The sequence below is a fragment of the Chrysemys picta genome, chromosome 7 (assembly GCF_011386835.1).
Source record: "Chrysemys picta bellii isolate R12L10 chromosome 7, ASM1138683v2, whole genome shotgun sequence".
NCBI lineage: Eukaryota > Metazoa > Chordata > Testudines > Emydidae > Chrysemys > Chrysemys picta.
The window spans coordinates 124,115,972-124,139,638 of NC_088797.1; the positions used below are offsets into that span (position 1 = coordinate 124,115,972).

At 46.0% G+C, this 23,667-nt stretch overlaps 1 protein-coding gene across 2 annotated transcripts in view; it reads right to left on the reverse strand.

The window, feature by feature from the left end:
* The window catches only part of NEURL1 (neuralized E3 ubiquitin protein ligase 1), a 267,419-nt gene that overhangs the window by 8,250 nt on the left and 235,502 nt on the right, over positions 1-23,667 (reverse strand). For both annotated transcript variants that reach the window (XM_005303496.5, XM_005303497.5), the window contains exon 4: positions 18,218-18,898. In XM_005303496.5, coding sequence (XP_005303553.2) covers positions 18,218-18,898 — 681 coding nt within the window. The remainder of the gene's footprint in view (positions 1-18,217; positions 18,899-23,667) is intronic.

Consider the following 23,667-nt stretch of genomic DNA (forward strand, 5'->3'; position numbering starts at 1 on the left):
GAGTTGTACTAATTGGCCCTGTCTGGGCAGCTAACCCCTAAGAAACCTGCCACGCAGCCAAAGGGGGGCAAAGAGAACCAGACACTGAGTGCTGCCGTAAGCAGATGGCACTCCCCATACTTCGTGGCAGGCCTGAGTGTGATCCCTTCTTATGTTTGGGACTCGCCTGTCACAGGGCCCTGTTTGTGGAATCCTCTACTAGTACACGCCTACACGCCTGCTCCCAGGCCACCGGAGGCAGAAGGTGCTTGACCCACATTTTCCAGCTGTTTGCTGGGGAAGCAGCCAGCGCTGCAGGGGAGCCCCAGAGACAGCATTACAAACTCACTCCGGCTCAGCCTGCTTCTTGTCCTGTTGCTATGATAATAATCAGCTGAAATGTCTCCCCAGAGGCAAATACAGACAATCGCAGATGGTGACAAGGGTCCCCCCTTCCCCCGGGAAGGTGGATGGGGTCTGCTGGGTAACCATACTACCAACGGCTGAGGGAGGATGGCTAATGGAGATCAGAGCAGGCACAAAGGAGCAACTGGTTTGTCTGGAGTTCCAAGGTGTTCAGTCTCTTGTGGAAGAGACAACAGGGATAGTTCCCGACCAGAATTTAAATACCCACGGACGCTTAGCGTCCTTCATGTTACCATATATGGAGCTGAGAAAGCGGGATCTACAGCACAGTTCAATGAGTCGGCGGCTGCTTTCAAGTGAAAAAGCACCAGGAGGCCAGGAAAACAGTCCTGTGGACAGCATCTTGCTTCAATTTCCTTGTGGGGGCTGGGTAAGGCTAGCTGCACTTGGTAGTCAAACCAGGCTACAAACAAATCTTCGAGTCCAACAGGTTGAGCCACCCAAAAGCCTCCTGTAGACAACTGGAATGTAATCAAATGTCGGCCATCAGCCAGGTATCTGACCCGTTTTTAAATGTAGCCAAGGTGCACTGCATGAGAAGGGCGTTGGATGGGAGGTGCAGAAAGAAAACTAGCCTGTTCTGCCTCAGTTTCCCTGTCGACACCACCGAAGAGCAAGTGAAATGGAGGCCTGGCCCACCTGGCTCACTGCGTGCGGAGTTACTTGTCTCACTTCTAACTCTGCTAAACGCCTTTTCTACTTGTTACATTCCTGCTCTGACAGAGTGCACATGCCTCTGGTAAAGAGACAGCTAGGAAATACACCCAGAACACAGGACTGGGTCGCTGAAGAACAGGGACTGTAGGTTCTGTTCCTGTGCTGACACAGACTTGCTGTGAGACCTGAGACAAGTCACCGAGGGAGGTTTAGGCCCAGAGGCGATTTGCGAAATGGAGATAAGAGATGAGTTGCATGGCTTAATTCATCAGTGTGGTTCAAGTGCACTGAGCTCCTTAGAGGGCAGCTTCTATGCGAGGGCCAAGCTGTCTTTGGAAAAGTCAGGCACCTTCTTCTACACCGAAGTGAGCAGTGCCGGAATTCCTCTTCCGCTGTCAGCTGAATTGCTCCTGAAATACGCTAGGACGCCATGGTACAGCTCTCTTTCCCTGTCACTTTACTGTGCACAGCAAGTCTTTCCGACAGATCATAAAAAGCAAGGGCCTCTCTTCTCTGCATGGACGCTAAAGATCTCAGGGCCATGGCCCTTTTCATAAGAGAAGGCCTTTCCCACAACGTCCTTGATTGTACTATGCCTTCCCCTCTCTCGGCAGCGTGCTGTGTAACAGATGGCTGTGGGCACCGCTCTCAGAGGTGGCTGCATTTCAGCAATGCTATTCGGATGCAGTCTTGGAGGTGACCGGCGGTAAGAGCAGCAGGACGCTTTAAGTAACGTAAGTACTGAAAGTCTGTCTCTCCTTTACACAACCACCTCCTCACTTGGAGATGTTACTGAGGCTAAACCTCGGCACATACACAGCATTTCACACTGCCAAAAAGGTGTGTTTAATAGGTACGAACAAGCTACCCGGTGTCAGAATGTTTATTAGCTGTATTGCTGTGCGCTGTTAAACAGCTGCTGTGTTCCACCCCACAAGTAGCTGTGTTTCAGCAATCCCTGTGTATTTTATTATATGAATGATATTACTTAGCACGTATCATGTACATCACATCTTCAAAACTGGAGAAACTTTAACTAAATTCTTCTCAGAGCATGGTGAGATCAGCAGATATTCAAAGGGATTTGGGTGCCTCACTTGGTTAGATTCCTTTGAAAATTCCAGCTGCTATCCTGTGAGTGTCTCCGTTTCCCTGGAGACAAGTTAGTTTCTGATTTGCGTGAGCTTTATCTCTGGGAGCTGGATTTGGGTCTCTGGATAGGACGGAGCCTGTCAAGTCATCGGTGGCCATAAGGGCTGGGCATGTCCTGTTAAATCAAGCATTCTAAGCTGCCTGTAATAGAATTTTAATCATCTTGCTGCAAACCATACGGGGCAGCCATGTAGATTACAAAACTCAACATCTCGGTGTGTTTTTCTTTTAAATTGGGATGGTTAACACAGGCAGCCAACGGATCTTGGAAATATTACCTGGCATGGTTCATTGCTCTTCTCAGAGTGCACAACAAAACCAGCATGTGACTTGTTCCTTACGCCCCTGGTGTTTTGCCCTTATGGTATCAGATAACACCTAACCATGACCTCTGTCCAGCACTGTAACATAGCTACTGCTGAGGCAGGGTGTGAGAGCGTACAGTAACCTAATATTGAGAGTATCAGCCTGCATGTGACCTAATGTTTCTATTGATAACTGCTGCCTTCTCCTGGAACATGCTCTGTAACCCTGGTGTGCGTGGGATGCGTCACACACATTTTATTACCTTTTTGGAACATTTCAGCTCCTTCATGTTGATTCTGCAATGTGCCAAGGCGGGACTGTCAGGGAGCTGACACTATTATGATAAATTCTGAAGGACCCGAAAGGTCCCTTTCTGGGAACAACGCAGCACCAGGACTGCAGACTGTCAGCTTAGATGCACCCAGGTTCCAGACCTGCTGTGATTCCCAGTCCTGTCATTTAGCCCTGCAACCAACCTGCCTGCCTTTATCCTAGAGCCCCTGTTTTCATCTGCCACAGACAGCACTGTTTGGTGACTCTTCCTCCCATCTGCTAGACGGCGGCACATAGAAAAGCCACTACAGAAGCTGCGGTTTTAACCAACTCAGTCGGCGTCTGCACGGTGTTATCTTCACAGAACTGACAAGGCGGCTAGGTCTGCAGAGACCTAGGGCATCAGCCGTGTTCTCAAGTGCACATGACGTGGGTAGGTTGGTGTAAGTCATGGCCTCCCTCCACTCTGCCTGCTCCCTCCTCGGGAAATATACAAGAATGCCAGCCTGGGGCTGAGAGATGCTCGGCCCCCACCTCTTCCATTTCAGTCAGGGGGAGTGGCAGGTGCTCAGTCCTTCTCAGCCCCCTAGAGAACCTATTCCTCAGGCTTGGGAAGAATGGATCAGCTGTGTGTGTCCATGACACAAACTTAACACTCTGGAGTGGTTGGAAGTATCAGGTTGCCTCCAGCATTTTATCCATTGTGCCGCCCTTGCCGGGGGTGGGGTGATCAGATTATTCTGTTCACGGTGGGTGGGACTTGGGAGGCGCGGGGAGAAAGGGGGCAGGCGCTGAGCTGCGGGGCCCTCTGGCAGGCAGGAGGCGCTGGGGAGGTGGAGAGGAGCTGATGGGGGGGCTGGTGGTGGGTGCTCAGCACCCACCATTTTTTCCCCGTGGGTGCTCCAGCCCTGGGGCCCCCACGGAGACGGCGCCTATGCTCAGATGTAAGGCAGAACTGGATCCTGGAGGGCTGGCTACTCGAGGATGTGAAGGAGCTGCACGGAGCCTACGTTCACAGACACCAGCAATGGACGTCTCCAGTCTGACGGATGATCTAGCAGTAAACTGAGCTAATGGATAATATATAGTGTAAACAAGCCCAGCGGGGTATAGATCACAGCCCAGTCACTATACACACAACAAAGGGGAACACCCACTAGCCAGAGGCGTTTACAAAACAAAACCCTGCTTCTCATCCAATCAACCTGGATGACATTCCCTTCATGAGGCTCAGGACAGGTTTTGTTCCTAACAACAGCCGGCAGCTCACCTCATTAAACTGAAAACAAACACAGGCCGCTGAATGCTCTTTTCCTGGGCTGGTCAGAGGAGCCTCTAATGTTACAGACCATGTACGAAATGAAGACGATCGTAGTCGACAGCCATGATCCATTGGCACATTAGAACGCTCCACAATCAGACTAAAGCTAGTCTCTGCTGGAGGAAAAGCAACGAACACCCAGGGAACTAAGGGCCACCCTCCCACACACCTCGCCACCTTGCTTTGACCTTGCCTTCTCCAACATAAATATATAGCCACCCGTCTATTAAAAGAGCCCTACCAAAACAAGACACTCCATCATGCACGTTTCTGCCCCGGTGGGAGAACAAGCCACACATGACAGATGCTAGTCACGTTGATTAATGCACTGCTGGAAGGCGCTCAGATATTCCAGTGTCGAGTGTGGTATAAGAATCACTACAGGACACAATAGAATTACAAAAGCAGCAAAGAGTCCTGTGGCACCTTATAGACTAACAGATGTATTGGAGCATGAGCTTTCGTGGGTGAATACCCACTTCTTCGGATGCATGCTCATGCTCCAATACGTCTGTTAGTCTATAAGGTGTCACAGGACTCTTTGCTGCTTTTACAGATCCAGACTAACACGGCTACCCCTCTGATAATAGAATTACAGTAATTGTCTCTAACTAATTCTAAACACACATGTACGTTTCAGACCAAACCCTGCCATTGTGCGTGTGAACATGGCCCCCATGGAACTCTACGGGACCAGCTGTGTACATCTGAGGGCAGGATCAGGTCCTTTAAAATATGAACAACTCTAAATATTGGAACATTCTTCTCCTCCGAGACCACTAACATTATGGCTTGGAGGGCCTGATCCGAAACGCGCTGAAAAGACGCCCATTGACTTCAGTGGGCTTTGGCTCAGGCCCATATACCAGTAGGTTTATTGACACCATTTTCAAACCACTAGTATCAGCTAAAGGCCAGTGCTGATGGAACAAGTAATAACTATCCTCTGCATTTCTGCAATATCTCCAAGAGAGGAACACAAAGCTCTTAACTTTTAAATGAATGAATGAATCCTCCCAACACCCCTGAGAAGGAAGAGAGTATTTTAACTGCATTACTAACCCCATTTTGCAGAGAATACTTAATCTTGACCAAGAGGCACCGGCGGTGGGCAACAAGGATGCTTTGGCTTTTGATCCAAGTGACAGGGCATTCGCCAAAGGGAACCTCAAGCGCTGGGTTCCCTCTCAGCAGAGATCAGTTACAGCCTACGTTTTTCCCAGTTTTAAGCAGCCTTTTCTTTGCTCAGGCTCGCTTTTGACTGTGGCTGGTGAAGTGCTGGTGGGAATTGGTCTCCTAGCTGCCTATTACTGGGCTCTGAGCTCCGTTAGGAAAGGTGCACTGTCTGAGGAGAGGATGGCTCCTAAATTGGGAAACAGTTTAGCAAAGTATGTTGCAAATACCGTATGTAAACGGAGCCCAGATGCTATGGTGACAGACTCCTAGAAATGTGGGAAATACAGAACGCTGCAGGGGAAGTCTAGTCTTTTGCATTAAATCATCTTTTCCTCTCAATGTAGGATATAACCAACACATCTAATTGTCCTTTTAACGCCGAAGAGCCGATCAATCTCAAACGGACACACAATAAAAACCTGTTTACAAATGAACACATCAAATTCCTGTATTCGTTGGTTTTGCAACGCGAATCTCTCAGATGCCCTAGCAATGGCACAGGCCAAGTAATTAAATGGCAATGGATGCTCAAGGCAAGATTACAAAAGTGATTCATTTAAAACTCCCCCGCCCCTGGCACCTTGCCCAAAGATCCTCCTTTAGGGCTGAAATTTGCTGGACTGGATCTCAGCTGAACGATGGGGCAATTTTGAAAGTTTAAGGGAGATCCCTTGTGAGACTGAGGGGGGAAAATACACTTGCCCCATGGTAAAGAAATAAAGATGATTTCTATGCTTACTTTTCACAATTAACTCAAAAATGGGCCAACACTGAGATTTGCTGTTGTGCTTATCGCTGACCAGGCCCCTGAGAAGGACTGAGAAAAACCAGCTGGATACCAATAGTGATATGCCATGCAAACATTTCTTCCAAAGTTGCTCAGTAGGTGTTTAATCACATGGGAGTAGAGACGCTGTGGGATGTTTGTGGGTTAGGCCAAGGGGCGGTGGAGTAACTGCCATGAATCTAAAGCCTTTATAATGCACTTCTCACCATGGTACCTAACCCTGAATGGCTGACACAGAGGGCCATGGCCATTTTCCAGCCCAGAGGCCAGGATAATGGCAACAGAGTGAGCTCTAGGGTGGCTTGATCAAAAGTCCTTCAGAGTCAATGGAAAGATACCCAGTCACTGCATGGGAGTGGCACCAGGCCCGTGATGCCTAACATGCTACCACTGTGTAGGAGGATGGTCTTAGTGTATGTGCAATGTGCCTCAGGGAGCACGGGACCAGGATTCATCACCAAATTTGATCCACTAGTTGGATCATTAGCTTCCCCGGTTTGGGCCGGGTACTGATGGAGAGTGTCATGGAGGGTGACCAGATGTCCCGATTTTATAGGGACAGTCCCGATATTGGGGGCTTTGTCAATTACCCCCACTCCCAGTCCCGATTTTTCACCCTTGCTATCTGGTCACCCTAGTGCCATGTAAACGCTGATCCATGGACAGTGAGGGAAGATTACTCAGCACTTGTACAGGGAAAGGGATGTAAATCATTACCGACTCACTATCTCCTTTCGCTGATCACTAGCTACAGCATTATACACCCTTGTATACCTTCAAGGCCTAACCTACAAGCCTCGAATGCACAAGACTCCCTCCAAGTCAGCGGGGTCCGCTCCTGGAAGCCTCACAGAAGTGGACTCCACATGGTTAGAACTAACACTGCTTTGAAGAGAAAATAAGTTGGAAAGAAACATTTATGTCATAGGCTGGTGCTTTCCCTTTTAAGTAGGAACAAACCCCCCACTTTGCTGAAAGAACAACTGTAGTGAACATGGGAACATCCGTGCTTTGTGGCAGGATCGAATGCTGTAAATGCTTTGTGGCAGCACATAACGCCCCTGGCAAACACTAGCTCAGGTGGTTGATTCGTTTGCATTACCTGCCCATGCTTTTATGAGTGTTAGTCAAGCATCATAAATATAACATACACCCAAATGGTACAACCGGCAGGGCTGTATTTATCAGGGATGTTCCTAGTCTGCAAACGCAAACTTAGCTCTTCTTTCACAATAGATTGTCAGCAAACCACCATCTCAATTCAGCCTTATGCTGTCATTAATGTTTTTTTAATGGGCTTGTACTACCAGGGACTGGCCTTCCCCAAACAATGTAGTAAACGAACAATCCACTCTGGGTGCCACTTTCTCATCATCTATGGTGGAGGCAGAAAGTCTTGAGGGAACCGCAACCTTATATGACCTATTGCTATGTCTCCACTGTTCATGTCGTTGGCACTTTGACTGCCCTTTCCCCCCAGGTGTAACACTTTGGCTGTGTAAAGAGCCCATCCAATAAAGACCGGTGAACTACCTTATTGGTTCTTCTAGAGGTTTTGTCCAGGTGGGTTCCATTTGTAGCATGTAGCACATCATGCATACAATGAGGAACCTACACACCACAAATAGGGGCCACATCCACAAAGACTCAAAGGAGAACAGATGCTTGGCTACAGTTTTAAACTGGGATTTTCAAAGGTGCGTAAAAGAGTTTGTTGCCTAACATCCATCGTAGTCCAATGGAAGTTGGGCACCTAACTAGCTTAGATAACTTTAGAAATCCCACCCTTCACCTTTACTTGTTAGGAGCCAGATTTTTCTAAAAAGAGCTCAGCAGCTCCCCTAAAACAAACAAAACACACATACACACCCCTACCTCTTTTGAAAACTTGCCCATTTGTTTTGGTGCCTAAATAGGACCTGAGTTCTTTTACAAAGCTGGCCCCAGTTGTAGGTGTTCTCTGGAAAAATCTGTTCCTAGGAAGGGTTTGTTCCAGCGTATGTGGGTATCTGCACCATTCGAGGATTATGCCATTCATGAAGATAAATGCTAAGCCCCACAGACCTAGGCACATGCTTAATCATACATACCGCAAACAGTCCCATTGGAGGCCTTGGGGTCTCTCTTGTTCTGAATAGTAAAGCCCAGCTGATACCAGGCATCACAACCCCGGAGGCAGCCCTAGAACAGACTTGGGAGGACCAGGGGGCCTGTACAATGGGCAACCACAGAGTGGGGTCTGAGCACACTTGCGAAGGACCAGAGTACTAGTCAACTCCAGACTAAGATGAGACCCCCTCAGGAGCTAATTGCAAGCGGGGGGACCCAGAGCACAGGCACACAGGGAGAGACAAAGGGAGGTGTTGATGGAGAAAGCAAGGGCAAGGCTCCCCCGCCAAAAGAACAATATAAAACTGTAACATTTCCGGGGGTCAGTTCAGCTCTCTCCTTACCCATCTCCGCTGTCTTCCATGACTTCAATGGCACAGGTGGACATAAGGCTTTAGCAGAACTAATCATCTATGAGCCATGTCATAATGGACCTGCAGTGACTCCACCCCTGCGTGGAGGAAGATTATATCCACAGCTTAAAGCGATACCAGGTGGACACTGGGTTAGGAAGGGGAAAACAACAGAAAATTCATCTCCTATGGAAGAATTCAGAGCCAAAAAACCTGAGCTGCCAAGAGCTGGGGTTTTGGGATCGTCTTGCTTTTAAAAACCCTGAAAATCACACGGTTTGCTTTGTTATGACAAAGACTATTACCTTCAGAGCTCTCAAGACTAATCTTAGATTAATCACCACCTTTCTGTGGCAGAAAGTCCAGCCCTATCCTCATAGCCATAGGAATATCATAGAAAGGCCGTTTGGCTCAGACACGCCAGTATTGTGAAGGTGGATGCTCTTTTCTGAACAAGAAGGAAACAGCCATCAGGACCAATGCTTGAAAGTTCAGCACTCATCCATCAGAGATTGACAGTAATGAGGTGGCAACTGGGGGGAGCGGGGGGGGGGGGGGGAATCATCTAATCGCACTTCCTCACTGCTGCTCTGAGCTTCTATCGTGTATTTCGTTGGGAGAAAAGAAAAACTGGGTGTTATCAGTGCGTTTAGTCTATTCTGTCACTCTAACAAGTAGCCTGAATCACTAACTCACGCCAGTGTTAGTCCAAGATTTATGCAGACTTTATCTTTCATGACAGACGAGCCATAATTCAAAGAGGCTGGTAAATCATCCCAAATGCAGTTTATTCAATGCAGACAAGCAAAGGCGTGGTGAGATATGGGAGATCCATATATCACGGACTATGAACAGCTCATTGAATCCAGGGATATTTTATTATCTAGATGGTGATAAAGACTTAATTTCCATTGTCACGGAGGAATGAGTGCAAAGGGGAAGCATTTACAGCGCTATATGGTTTCTGCGCAGGCTGAGTCCCACAGCTGTCACTGGAAGGAGTTGTGTTTGTTTTACGCAGTCGTGATCTATGGGAAGTAGATATGCTCCAAACAGCACTCATCTAAACTCTCATCCTGAGAGGTGCTGAGTGCCTATAATTCCCACCGGCTTCAGTGACAGCTGCAGAAGGGTCAACAACACACAGGATCTGGCTGTGAATGAAGGGGAGCATGACAGAGTGGAACCCTAGCTCCAAAACGTCACGTAACTTGCTACAGCAGGCAGTGCCACGTCCCTGTCCTGTGTCTAACCCACACAGCCAAATTCCGCACGCCAGGAAACGCACTCATTGTATTGGGCTCCTGGAAAATAGACATCGCACCACCGTGAGCTGTAGGCAGATCAGAATTCAAACAGTCACCCATGCCGGGCAGGAGCGTGTCTGCAGTTAGCCCGGGGGGGGGGGGGGTCTGAGAGGCAGGACCCCTCTGTTCTTTCCACTGACATGGCAACTCAGTAATACTCTGAGTCATCTGCGGGTCTCAGACAGAGGTCTCTCATTATGCCCACTAGCTTTTTTTTAAAGTAAATGGGGAAACTGAGGCACAGAGCACTGAAGTGAGTTATCGAAGATCACACAGGCAGTCTGAGGCAGAGGCAAAGAGAGAAGCTAACTCCAAAATCCCTTCCACATCTAAAGCCTTCCTATAGCTCAGCTCTCTCCTCAGTATAAGGCACATGAATTGATAACACTACTATGCCTCCATGGGTGTGGGGTGGGTGAATTAGAGTTTGTGAAGAGTCACGAGATCTTTGGCTGAAAGGTGCTGTGGACGTGTACAGAGACATGGTGTTCCCTATCACATCACCAGCACTGATGCGAGAGAAGGACAATGATGAGGCAAACCCCACACTGTCGCTGTTCTGCTCCAATGCATGGTTGCTAAAAAGCCGACTACCCAGTTTTGTACGATCCGTGCTAGGACAGCTTCTCATTATGCTAATTTCACTTTTAAATGAAGGGGAAACGGAAGGTACACAGAGGGCCATATGTAATGGCAGAGCAGCGCCCTGAAGCAAATGAGGTTGCAATACTCTTGAGGCGCTCTTACAAATTAGCATTAGTAATGCCTGCCTAATTCACTGAGAAAAATAAAACCCAGCCTGACGGAAGGGCTTATCCAACCTGGGCATTTGACACACATTCATTTCTTTCCAAGACGTGTTGAACATTTTAAAAATTTTAGACATACACCAGAAACCCCCCAAAATGCTTCCAAATGGATTCTGCTAAAGCAATAAAGTGGCGTTTGCCCTGCGGTTCACCAGAACTTCAGGCAGTTAAGTGCCATAGAATGCAGGGCTGTTAAATCCGTATCTCTTTAATGAGGCCATTTTCCATAGACAAAATCAAAAACATGGGCCATAAAACTCTGGGGCGCTCCCTAAGTGAATGCTTGTTAAAGGAAGAGGCCCATTATAGGCATTTTTGTGCAATAATGTTATGCATTTAGCAGTAGGGTATTTTGTAGTGTATTTATTTTAACCCATTGATTACTGGCCGTTTCCAAATGCCCAGAGCAATACAAGACTCCCATGGTTCAGATTCGAAAAGGCAGAGCCCGGGGTAATGTACTGGCTGCGTCTATGATCAGGTTGCCCTCTGGTGGCTAGCGCCTCAAGATCGTAAGGACCTACTACTACACAGCTCTCCTTTATCTCACATGTCAGAGACTCATTTCTTTGGTGCTGAAGACCCAGGATTCTAGTCCTAGGTCCCCACCTAGGTGTGCGATTTATCCAGCAACTGTACACACTATCTGCAGCACAGAGATGCATAGGCAACTAGTGCACACACAAATCCTCGTTTAGACACAACTGATCTGCATGCAAGGTGCAGTAAGTGCATGTGAATTAAACATACGATTGCGCACACACAGTTTTAGCGGATATTTTGGGGGATGTTTTCTTGAACAAGTGCTGCATTGCAGGTTGTTTCTGGGGTCCAAATGGGGAAAGAGCAGTGACGGCAGCAGGACCAGCAGGAGTGTTACAAGGACCTCAGGAAGGTGGGAAGGACAGGCTGTCTAACCATAGCAGGACTGTAGGGGAGACAGGCCCAGCTTCACTGTCCCCTGCAGAGTCAGAGGGGGATCAGGTCAGCCAGCTGCCCCGAAGACCCCAGGAAAGGGAGGGGACAACCTCCCTCCGCCAGAAACTTTGGGAGGGTAGATGCAGAAGATGCATCAAGAAGACAGTGGGTATGAAGGTGAGGAAAGGAGGAGTCTAGCCAGGGAGTGAGTTCAGTCTCCATAAACCCCGCTGTGCCTTGTGGACCACTAACGGTCTATGAAAAGCTGCTCGGTCACATGGTGCTGGCTTGTCCACCTCGTTTCCAGCTGAAACAGACCCAAAGTGACAGAAAACTAAACGAAAAGCAAAACGGGACAGTGCACGTAGCTTTGTAACCCAACACAAGGCAATTGCCATGTGTCAGCAACTGCATCGCTGCCTGCGAGATCTTACTCAATTGCACTTGGGAGGGGATGTGGCTGCATGGAACAAGTTCTCTATTAAGCTGTGGACCTCAGGCAGAAAAGCTTTGGGACCCCATGCCATAACTTATTCAGTCTCTGGCTTCTCTTCTGACACTGCCGATAAGGGTCCCAGTTAGTGCCAGTCATGATTACGTTTGTGTGATGGAATACAACCAGCCAACTAATAACTGGCCTGAATCCCAACTCTCCCTTCACACTGAGCATCCATCAGAGGGTAACAATCCTTAACCACTAATGGTCTACACCAGATTTAAATGAATGACCTATAGACTCTGTATGCCATTATCACTGTCATTCACTGCCTCTTTTACCCATATATTAATGAAGCACCTGCTTGTTTGTTTTTTAATTACCTACAAGGAAACTTTGATCTCTATGCAAAGTTCACATCCCCAGGGAAGCTCAAAAACAATTCGTTGCATGGAAGCAATTCATTCTGAGATACAGCAAAGTTAAAAACAATGATGTACCACCACTTGGCTTCCCAATGAGTTTCTATAGAGACTCACTGCAGCTTATGCTCCTCCAGACATGAGTCATAACTTCCAAAACCTTCTGAGGTCAATCAATTTTACTTTCTAAAATTAATTACAATGTAAAAGGCAGCCCAGTATATTCAGGCCGGCTCACTTCAGTCTTTCAGGGCTCTCGATAAACCTTTGCCTGATCCAAGACACTTACAAGCAAAATCTGGGAACAGTAAATCACTGTTGTAATACGCTGGTCGTGTCCACTTTACAAGAACATTAAACCTGAAACAATGAAGTTGCTAAGTGAAAGCTTTCAGTTCCAGGTTGTTTTGGTTGCACCATGGGCTGCTTCTTCCTCTTTTAACGTTCTCTCATAACTGAAGCACAGTGTCCTTTCTCGGTTATGAATCTTTCCTGGGTTGGGGTGAGGGTAGAAAGGGGAACATACAACATTAGGTTCCATATATGGTATGCAAAGCCTGTGTTTCAACCATTTCATTGGTTACTCAGTCTCCTAGAGATCAGTAACATTCGAGTCCTCTGTTTTGCGATCGCCTCCCTTATACCCGAGAAGAGTCACAGAATTTAAGGTCACCCAGGACTATTGTGATAGGCTAGCTTAGCCGCCTGCACAACATAATCCAGAGATTTTCATCCAGAAATTCATGCGCCAAGACCAGTAATTTGTGGTTGAACTAGAGCAAATCTTTGAGGAAGAATCTACCACCTCCTCTGATAATCTGCTCCAATGGCTAATTAATTACCCTTATTTCCAGTCTGAATTTGTCTAGCTTCAGCTTCCAGCCACTGGGTTGTCTTATGACTTTGTCTACAACTTTAGAGAGTCTGTACTGTCAGATATCACTTCCCCATGTAGGTACTTATACATTGTGATCCAGTTGCCTTCTACACCTTTGCTTTGAACTCTGAGCTCCTTACATCTTTCATTGTACGTCCCTGTAGCCTCTCGCCCAACTGTGATGGTGCTTGGAGTTTTATTTATTTTCTCCTTGCTTGAAAGATTAATTAATCTTAATTTTCTGTTTTATTACTTCCCCTCGGATGAATTTAGTTCTAGTGAATTGTACTGGGTTGATAAAGACTGAAGACAACACCCCTGTTTATTGCACCAGTCCCTGCAATGGCCTATCTCAGGCCTTGATCTTATAATGAGCTCTGTGCAGGTGCAGTGGTTTCCTCATGTGGAATTGTTTCTATGATACTACAGTACTTCTCGATCCTTAGCCCAGGAAATAACTCTGGTATGTCTGATACTGGTGGGACAGCTGCTGTTGGTAAATGTTGACTTCGTAATGGCAATTACAGTCATCAGATGGCAATGACTTTCATTTGTCATCATCCTGGGTCACAGCCAAATGGCTGATCTAGAGGTGGAAAAGTCAGTCTCCAATAATCAGTCTCCTAAGCCATCCAGTCCTCTAATTCACCCTTCTTAATTCTTCTAATTGTGCAATGGCGTTGCCAGTGGCCAGGAATAATTTTATCTGTATTGCAGAAAAAGCAGAAAGGCTGGAGAGGAGAATGAAACACCTTGACTTTAAATTCCCGGCTTTTGGGGTTCATGTCACAGCTCTTTGTTCCTTTAATTCAGTGTGGTGGTGCTTTACTTATTTTAAGAAGGGCTTGAGGGATACCCCTAGGAAGAGATTTACATCTGCTTTATAATATTTACTGCACTAGAATAAGCAACCAGAATGGTGCTTTTGGCACTATTTGTGTCTTCATTTCTTGTTGTCGTAATAGAGTTTTTGCATGTTTCCCATTGACTGCCAGAGAAGACGGCTATAAATGACATTTCTTACGCTTCCGATTCACTATGGCATCATAGAAGCTAGAGATAGGAATACTCTATTAGGTCATCTAGTTCATCCTCCGGCCTGGAAATGATCCATCCGTATGACTGATCCTGTAACTAGAGCATCATGAAGTGGCTAGTATTGGTAAGAGTTTGATAACTGCTCTGTATAAACAGCCCAACTGTGTTAAAAACACTGACATTTTATAACAATCCAACCTAAGGTTGCAAAGTTACATTTATGGTTTAGGCATGTCTTATAATGTAGGCAATGTACATGTCATAACATTGTACTGAATGATGCTAGGTACTGTTAGCCAGCATTACAATAGATGTACCAGCAGAGGGATCCTTATCCTTCCTTTGGGGACATCAGATTAATGCCAACAACTCCCCTCACTTACACTCCAGTTTTAAAAAATTCTAGCTTGTCCTCTTACAACCGCGTTCAGGAGACAGTTACCGTGTGAGCTCATGATACAGCTGGCAGAACGGGTGATCTGGTATCAAAGTAAACTGTGGCATGGTGGAAGCAGGATGGGTCTGTTCTTTCCTGTGCCTACCAGGCCAGATGGGACCTCCCTGCTCTAGTATCATTTAATCCTCTTTATTCCCCACGCAGGTCTCTTTGGCTTGATCTACCATTATCAGAATGATGTGCTAGCTGGGAAAAAAAGCTAGCCAGGCTCTCTGTACAGCACACAAAGGAACTGTAATCAAATTGGATCCCAGTGGCTATTAGAAGATGAATAGTGGTTAAAGCAATAAATGGTAGTGTCACATTTGTTATGCTTGAGCATTTTAATTACAACAGGATGTTAGTAATAAAAACTTATGCCTAGGGTTCATAAGTCTTAAATAGATCACTTAAGGTATTTCTTCTCCTATTGCTAATAAGACTACATCTACACTACGGGGGGGGGGGGGGTTGATTTAAGATACGCAAATTCAGCTACGTGAATAGCGTAGCTGAATTCGACGTATCGCAGCCGACTTACCCCGCTGTGAGGACGGTGGCAAAATCGACCTCTGCGGCTTCCCGTCGACGGCGCTTACTCCCACCTCCGCTGGTGGAGTAAGAGCGTCGATTCGGGGATCGATTGTCGCGTCCCGACGGGCCGCGATAAATCGATCCCCGAGAGGTCGATTTCTACCCGCCGATTCAGGCGGGTAGTGTAGACCCAGCCTAAGTCACTATAATCAAACTATACCATGAAAGAAAGCCTTGCAGACAGGTCGGCAGGTTCACCCCAAATCATCGTTAAAGGGGGTTATGCCCATTTCCTAGGAGGAGAGTTTAGCCACTAGCTTTTCCAAAAATAATTTGTTTTTTCTGTTTGATGGAGGGATTATTTTTGTAGTGGGCCTTTAAAAAAGCAAAGGGTCCTATTTTCAAATTTAGTAATTATCATAGAATCATAGAATATTAGGGTTGGAAGAGACCTCAGGATGCCATCTATTCCAACCCCCTGCTCCAAGCAGGACCAACACCAATTAAATCATCTAAATTACACCGACGAATCCCATTCATTAGCTATATGCATGTGCAGTCCGGTCATTGTGTGCCCAAAGTAGGCATCTAATTGCAAGCCTAACTTTTTAACAAATATTTGTTCCTAAAAGTGAAGTAATGCACTGCAGAAAGATTAGATTTCTTACTCTGAAAACTGTCATGCTTATACAGGGACTCAGATACCCCAGCGAGGAGCACATTCTAAATGCAAGATTCACTTGAGATGTAGATATGAGCTTGCAAGATCACCGGTATCTAGCCAACCCATCATAGATTATGATAATCATATTTTCCCTTAAAATGCACCTTGAAAGAGTGAAGAGAGACGCAACTTCCCATAGGGACTTATAGGCAGAGTGCAGGTCTGCAGTCTGCCAGGGTTCCTAAATTCATACCTGAGCAGGAGGGCTGACAGGAGATTGGAGTGGAAGAGAATGGACAGTAAAAGGAAGTAGGAGACGGTTGGACTGTCTGTCTCTGAGGCTTGGTCTACACTACAGAGTTAGGTTGACATAAAGCAGCTTACATCAACCTAATTACATCAGTATACACACTGCCGCCTTGCTCCCACCAATGTAAGTGCCCCACTACACTGACATATCAATTCCGCCTCCACGAGAGATGTAGAACTTATGTCGGTGTAGTTTGGGCGAGACAGTGTCTGTGTAGACTCTGCAGGTACTTACATCGACTGTTGGATTTCTTGTCAATTTCACAGCTCCGTGCTGGAGCCGGGAGTGTCACGAACTAGTCAGGGTAGTGAACCAGTAGCCAGGCTACCTAGGCTGCAAGTAGCGCACTGCGGGAGCAGCATCTTTCAACCATTCAGTTTCAAATGGGGATTTGAAACATTCTTTGGTTGACATCATATACCAGAAGTTTGGAAGAAATTCAGCCAAATGACTTTTCAAAGCCAAATGCCTGCACAGCCTTAGACTGCTGCTTCTCCCTCCACAGCAAAAGTGACACTAATTAGAGGATTTTAATTAACACCTATTTGTAAATCCTTTACGGAGTATTGAAATATTCAGCGTATTGCCATTGTTTTTGTCTGATGTGGTGCAACGTCTAACGTCTGAGTCCAGCACTACAAGATAGCCTCCCTTTAGCTAAGGTTGAGACATGAGTGCTTTCCTAGGTTGTGTCTACACTTTAAATGCTGCAGCTGTGACACTGTCGCACTTCAGCGTAGACAATCCCGACAGTGATGGGAGGGGTTAATCCACCTCCCTGACAGGCAGTAGAATTGTTCTGTCGATGTAGCACTGTCTACACAGTGGGTTAGGTTAGCATAGCTCTACCTCTTGGGGGTGTGGATTTTTCACACCTCTGAGAGATGTGGCTATGCCGATGTATGTTTTCATTGTAGACTAGCCCCTAACTAAATATCTTGAATGTACTGTTAGCAAATGAACCCCTTGTTATTTACATACTGGATATAAACTATAAAGGAACTGCTCTCTGAGGGCCAAATCTTGCTCCCACAGACTTCACTGCAAGTTTTGACACTGACATTAGCACGACCGGGACTTGGTCCACGTTCAAGGCTAAGCTAAAGAAGACAGCTTGCACCGGCAAAAATGCGTGTGTTGGCACACAGCAGATACCCGCACACACAAATCTAAGAGTGTACAAGCAAAGGTGCGTGCACAAGCATTGTTTGCCTGCAGACTTCCACGCTTTCAAAATATTTCCTTCAGTGTTTGTTCTACACTTTCCACCTAGAAACATTCCAGTTAAAGGGACACTGTTGAGATAAAGATCATCTATTTTAAAAGATTTACTTACCTGCATCACTTACGCTTGCCTAATTAAAACAGAATGGGTCGTAAACATCTCATTGTTTGTTGGATTTCTGCTTTGCACTGGGATGTGAAGGTGAAACAGTAGTTCATGTCACTGTGACTTCTTTGCATAATCTAACATGAGGGATTCAGGAGGACTTTCTCTGGTGACTGTTTGGTCTTGTGGTTAATGCATAGGAACAGACTCTGCCACAGATTTTCTATGTGACCTCGGGCAAGTCATGACACCTCCTTTCCTCCATATGCAAAAGGCTCACACTTCCTTATTTCACCAGGAGATTATGAGGATTCATTTGTTTGTATTTGCAAAGAGCTTGGAGATCTTTATGTGAAAGGTGCTATATAAATGCAAAGTACAGTATTCTAACTCAGTATTCTTGGGTGTAGGTTCACAAAACTACAAAGCCCTTTGGGGGGGGGGTTTGAGGGTGGAAGGGAGGTAGATATAAAACTTTTTGTGTATGTGGCCTAAAGTAAGCTGATCGCCTTCTAATCTTTTAATTCAATTCCCCTCCCCCACAAATCGGACCTCCTCAATATTTTTCACGTGAAATTTTAAAATAGACAAACCTACCCAATACTCGAATTTGCATAACTGCTCCATGTAAACCAAAGAACATCCAGAGGGGCTGGGAACAGTCCACGCAGACCTGCATGCCGGCGCTGGCACCATTATGACTCAAATGCAGTTCGCCTTCTGAATTCACCATAAACCCCAAGATGTCTCCACTCTGGAGGGGCACCAAGACTCTACACACTGCCCAGAATTCCTTCCTGTCAACCAACGACTCTGGGTTATAAGGAAGGTCACTGGGCCTCAGAGTACTAGGGTCACAAGAGGTCACTCCGTATGACAGTGTGCCGGAGCGGGAGGCATTTGATTTGTTAATTTTGACAAAAATGGTTTCATTGATTCTAAGGGGTCTGCTGGTGAAAACCAAAGTCCTCTCTTCCCGGGCATGTTCCAGCCGGGCCACAGTTTGGTCGTCCAGGATTTTGACATGGGCTCCCCTGAGCTGGTGGAAGCGGAGGTCACTTTCGAGCTGGGATGGGAAGAGATGGGAATGCTGAGAATTGAGGGAGTTCTGAGGGATGGGACACATGGTGGCCAGCACATGGAAGTTCTCTTCCTGGAGGTTGAGGTCGCAGAGGCTCACGGAGAGCCGGGTGTCCTCTGTCTCCCTGCGCAGCGAGGGCCGGCGAATTGCAGTGAAAGATCTCGGACGCAGGCAGTCGGGAGGAATAATTTCACTGTCTGTGAAACCAAACGAGAGAGAGAAGGATCACTCAAGAAATAATCAAAATATCCAGGATTTTAGGACTCACTGTTGGTTTGATTGATAAGTTGAAGGGAAAAGCAGAGAGCTTCTGCCTCGAATACATTTTCCTTTAAAAAAAAAAAAGAGCATAAAATAAAATATTTTTGCAGTTGTGTGCTAGTCCTGTGCTTTCCCCATAGCACCAGCCACCATAATCACTATATAACTCAATGCAGGTAGACTCAAATCAATAGAAAAAACTGACAGAGAGGAACTTCTTGGGGAGGGGAAGCAGAGATACATCATGAATGTATTGATCAAATAGCTATAAAGGCTGAGCTGTAACGCCTTGTCCATGTCTATAATCACATCTCACAAGGGCCATGAAACGAGTAACTAAGTAGATATTTGGCTTTTAAAACAAAATGCTAGTCTTGTAAATTTCAGTCCTATTTGTTATTTGCTACCACTTGAAATTTAATTCATATTTCTAGCGATAATTAATCGCCAGCCTACCCGTGTTTGCAGAAAGACAGCACAGAAGCGGATAATATCACAGCTTAGGAATTTTCTATAAATACAGCACAGTCGCTCATTATCTCCAGAACAAATAATTAAAAATCAAACCAGCAGATAAACAACAAAGACGCATATGCCATTCAAATGCAACAGAGAACAAATCATTACACATTATCCTTTCTATTACGTCTCACTTGATGCTTCAAAAGCTGATCATCAATTTAATTCCTCTGCTAAACAATGTAGCCAGTTGGTTTTAATACCTAAATTACTTCTGTTTGGCACAATCTGAACCATGTTGCTACCTGTCAATGGTAAAGAGCAATACATGGAGGAAAAATGTTGAATCAACATCGTTTACAAACCTAAGCCCTGATCCTGCCACCCAGGCTTAACTTTATGAACTATGAGTAACTCTTTCAGGAACTATTCCGTGTGGGTAAAGTTAAGCAGGTGTCTAAATCTGTGCAGGACAGAGGCCTTATTATACCAGTTGTGGGCCAGACCTGGGAACCTTTCTCCACTTCAATTGGAGCTTTGCCTGAGTAGGGATTAAAGAGCAGATTGCGGCTATAAGCCAAGGTCCAAATTATGTGGGCTCAGGATGCTCCACTCTGAGAGAAAAGCCGCTGAAGGATTTTTTGTTGACTCAGCTAGAATTCCTCCTTGGGCTCTGCAGGAGCACACACAGGGAGCAGCTCCATCACCATCTGAAAGGGTGCAGCATGAACCCCTCTATTCCCCATGCATAGCCATGGCCCTCTCATCACAACCCCTTCGAGAAGGCGATCATCACCAGCAGCATTAGCTTGGAATAGCGCCTGCACTCCTCGGTCCAACAGGGACAACTCACTGTGCGGGGGAGCAGGTGGGAGGCAAAGGATGTACCCATCCTCCAATGCTGCACACTCACACATGGCTTCTGGCCCCAAGCAAGGGCCTCAAGATTTAGCCCCAAAATAGCCCAGCACTGACATGCAAGGGTGAAACAGAGCAACTGCAAAGCAAAATGCAACAACCCCAGACTCTAATTTAGGACAGGAAGCAAACCTGGTACTAGGTGAAGTCAGAGAAAGAACGTAGGTGAGGAGACAGCAATGAACATTTGATCAGTCAGCACCTCAGAGTTAACACTCTCTTAAGAACATAAGAATGGCCATACTGGGTCAGACCAAAGGTCCATCTAGCCCAGTATCCTGTCTTCCGACAGTGACCAGTGCCGGGTGCCCCAGAGGGAATGAACAGAACAGGTAATCGTCAAATGATCCATCCTGTCACCCATTCTCAGCTACTGGCAAACAGAGGCTAGGGACACCATCCCTGCCCATCCTGGCTAACAGCCATTGATGGACCTATCCTCCATGAATTTATCTAGTTCTTTTTTGAACCCTGTTATAGTCTTGGCCTTCACAACATCCTCTGGCAAAGAGTTCCACAGATTGACTGTGCTTGCTAAATTTCTCCCTCAGATTATTTATTTTACGACAGCACATGGCCAGGGTCTCGAGTCCTCTGGAAGATGGCACCCCTGTTAGGATGGCACCCCCTAGCACCTCTCCAGAATACTGGTTCCGTACTGACTCACCAAGGAGAAACACCATCTCTATTGAATCACTGAGAGCACATCTTGCAACATAGCGGCTCTCACCAATGATCTCTTATACCATTTCAACCCCGCTTATTTTGGGAGATCTAACAAGATCACCCCCAGAGGTTGCTGGGGTGCAGTGTAACCTCTTTGGTTTGCTTAAGCTGAATTGCTCCAGTCTCCTCTTTAATAATCTGCAATTTCCAGAGAATGTTGGAATATTCAAAATTAAAAACAGACTGTCTGTTTGTATCACGTAATTGATCCTCCTCATCCTAGGAACAACTCCGAGCCCCAACAGTTAATGCAGGAAAAGAAGCAGAACAGGAACTGGTGTTACCCTGGATAATTTAGATCACAATTGCACTAATGCTTTCTATTATATTGGTTAGTGTTTATGTCATCACTGCCCCTGCTGGATAGAATCAGACTTCTGTCCCTCTTCCAGGCTGGAAACCCACAAAGGAGAAAAAATGAATACTGGCAGCTGACGCAGATTCTTCTGTGTAGGTGAACTGGTAGAGACCTTTGTGCATAGAAACAGAAGGTCCTTTAAATTTCATTCCCCTTAACCACATATGTGCAGCCTCCTGATGTGTGGGTAGCTTGCAGTCAAGGTTTCAAAAAGCTGATTTTCCACAAGGATGCTTCACATTTCCCTTCAGCTGCTGGACAAAAAAATTGAATGGAGGTTTAGGGAGAAAGACTGTCTTGTGGCTGAGACACTGGACAGAGCTACATTCTATTCTGAACTGGTACTAACTTGTTTTTCGGCAAGCAATTCAACCTCGCAGTGGCTGGTTTTCCCCCTATAATGTGGCCCATCCATATAATGGCAATCACATTTCTCAACCCCACAGGGTGGCTTGTGAGGATCAATTGTAAAGATTGTTGGACGAAAGGTTTATAGGAGAACAGAGTATTATTAATGCATAGAAGGAATTTGTGAACATCTAGAAGGGTGGATCTTTTAGGGTTGCCAGCCTGATCCTACTGATCTGATTTTTCATCAATCGAAAATGATGCAGCAGAATTGTAAAATCCCATCACGAGGAAATTAAAATATTAAGATTCATCCTGCATGAACGTAAATCGTGTGTTGACATGAAGCATGGAACACCACTGATGCAGAATGATTCATGAACTGTGGAGTTATGAACGAATAATTCCATCTGATCATTATGGTGAAATCTCAAATAAAAAAGAGGACATTGAGTGGTCGGTTGTCAGCAGAATCCCACACAGGCATTGTTTTCTTGCTTTAGTGCAGCTCCATTTCTCACTTTGGTAGTATAGAACAAGCTGCTAATAAGACACTGGTCCATGATCCAGCCTTGTTTCTCTGCTACAGCCAATCTCCAGTTGTGTAGTAGTTAAGAGACATGAATGTTAAGAACATTTAAGACAGACCGTTTATTAGTTTCAAATGTATGTGTCTGTGTGTGTGTAGTGTGAGTGTGAGAATAAAATTGCACAATAGTCCACATGGTGAAATTCTGGAATGTGAGGTAGAGACACTGCTAGTTTTCACCTCAGTATATTGCCTCGATCAGTATGAAATTTCTCATTTCTGACAATGTCTTACTCTCACCCCACATATCAGAGTGGTAGCCGCGTTAGTCTGTATCCACAACAACAACGAGGAGTCCAGTGGCACCTTAAAGACTAACAGATTTATTTGGGCATAAGCTTTCATGGGTAAAAAACCCACTTCTTCAGATCCCCAAAGGACCCCAAAGAGTTTGGCCAACTGTGCAACATTATTTAAGAATCCTTGGGTTTTACTATGCTATTGATGTCAGTGTAAGTTTTGCCTGAGCAAGGACTGAGGTGACAAAATGAGCAAGGAATTCAGGGTTTGACCCCTACACTGAATTATGATGATGGATTTCTCAGTGACGTCTCTAACAGATATCACTGTTGTTGTATAGTAGGAAGTGACTGCAGTGTTCTACATGGAAAGGATTTTCCACTATGTGCTCTTTTTTTCCTGGGAGAGAATCTGGGGCACTCTAGGTGTGGTTTTTTTTCAAAATTTGTGGGCCATACAAATCCCTTTTTCTCTTTCCTAGAGGATAAGGGTAAATTATCTGACTGATAAAGGGGCAGGGGATATGGGCGAGAAAAAGTTTTTAGAGTGCTTTCACTTCTCTGCTGCAAGTTTTTCCCCTTTCGGGGTTTCAGAGACTACAGCCTCACATAAAACGCCAACTGTTTAGCATGTGATACCCTCCCTAGGCAAGGGGCTTCAAAGGATTCCAGCTTCCAATGCAGATGGTTTGGAAGAAAAATCCTCAGGGTTCTGGGTAGTCCCTAGCTTAATTTAATAAAGCTTCAAACCAAGGAGTTGGCTTGAAGTGGAGGGGTTATCAGAATCCTCGTTCCAGGCTCTGCACCGCCTACATCTCTGCCTTGGTTTCCGTCTGCATCTCCTCCTCTTCCTCACTCTGCCAGCTCCTGATTTTTCATGCTGTCTGCTGTGGCTTGAAAGAGGCTCCCTGGTCAACCATGACACCCCTCCGTCAAGTCCCCCCTAAGAAAGCTCTTCTTTGTGCCAGCTTTCCACCACTACTCATCCCTTCATCTACCACCAAACATCCCTCTTCAAAGCGATAGGGGGAACGTGGTAGCTCAGCTACTCTGCATGCTGACTGCCGG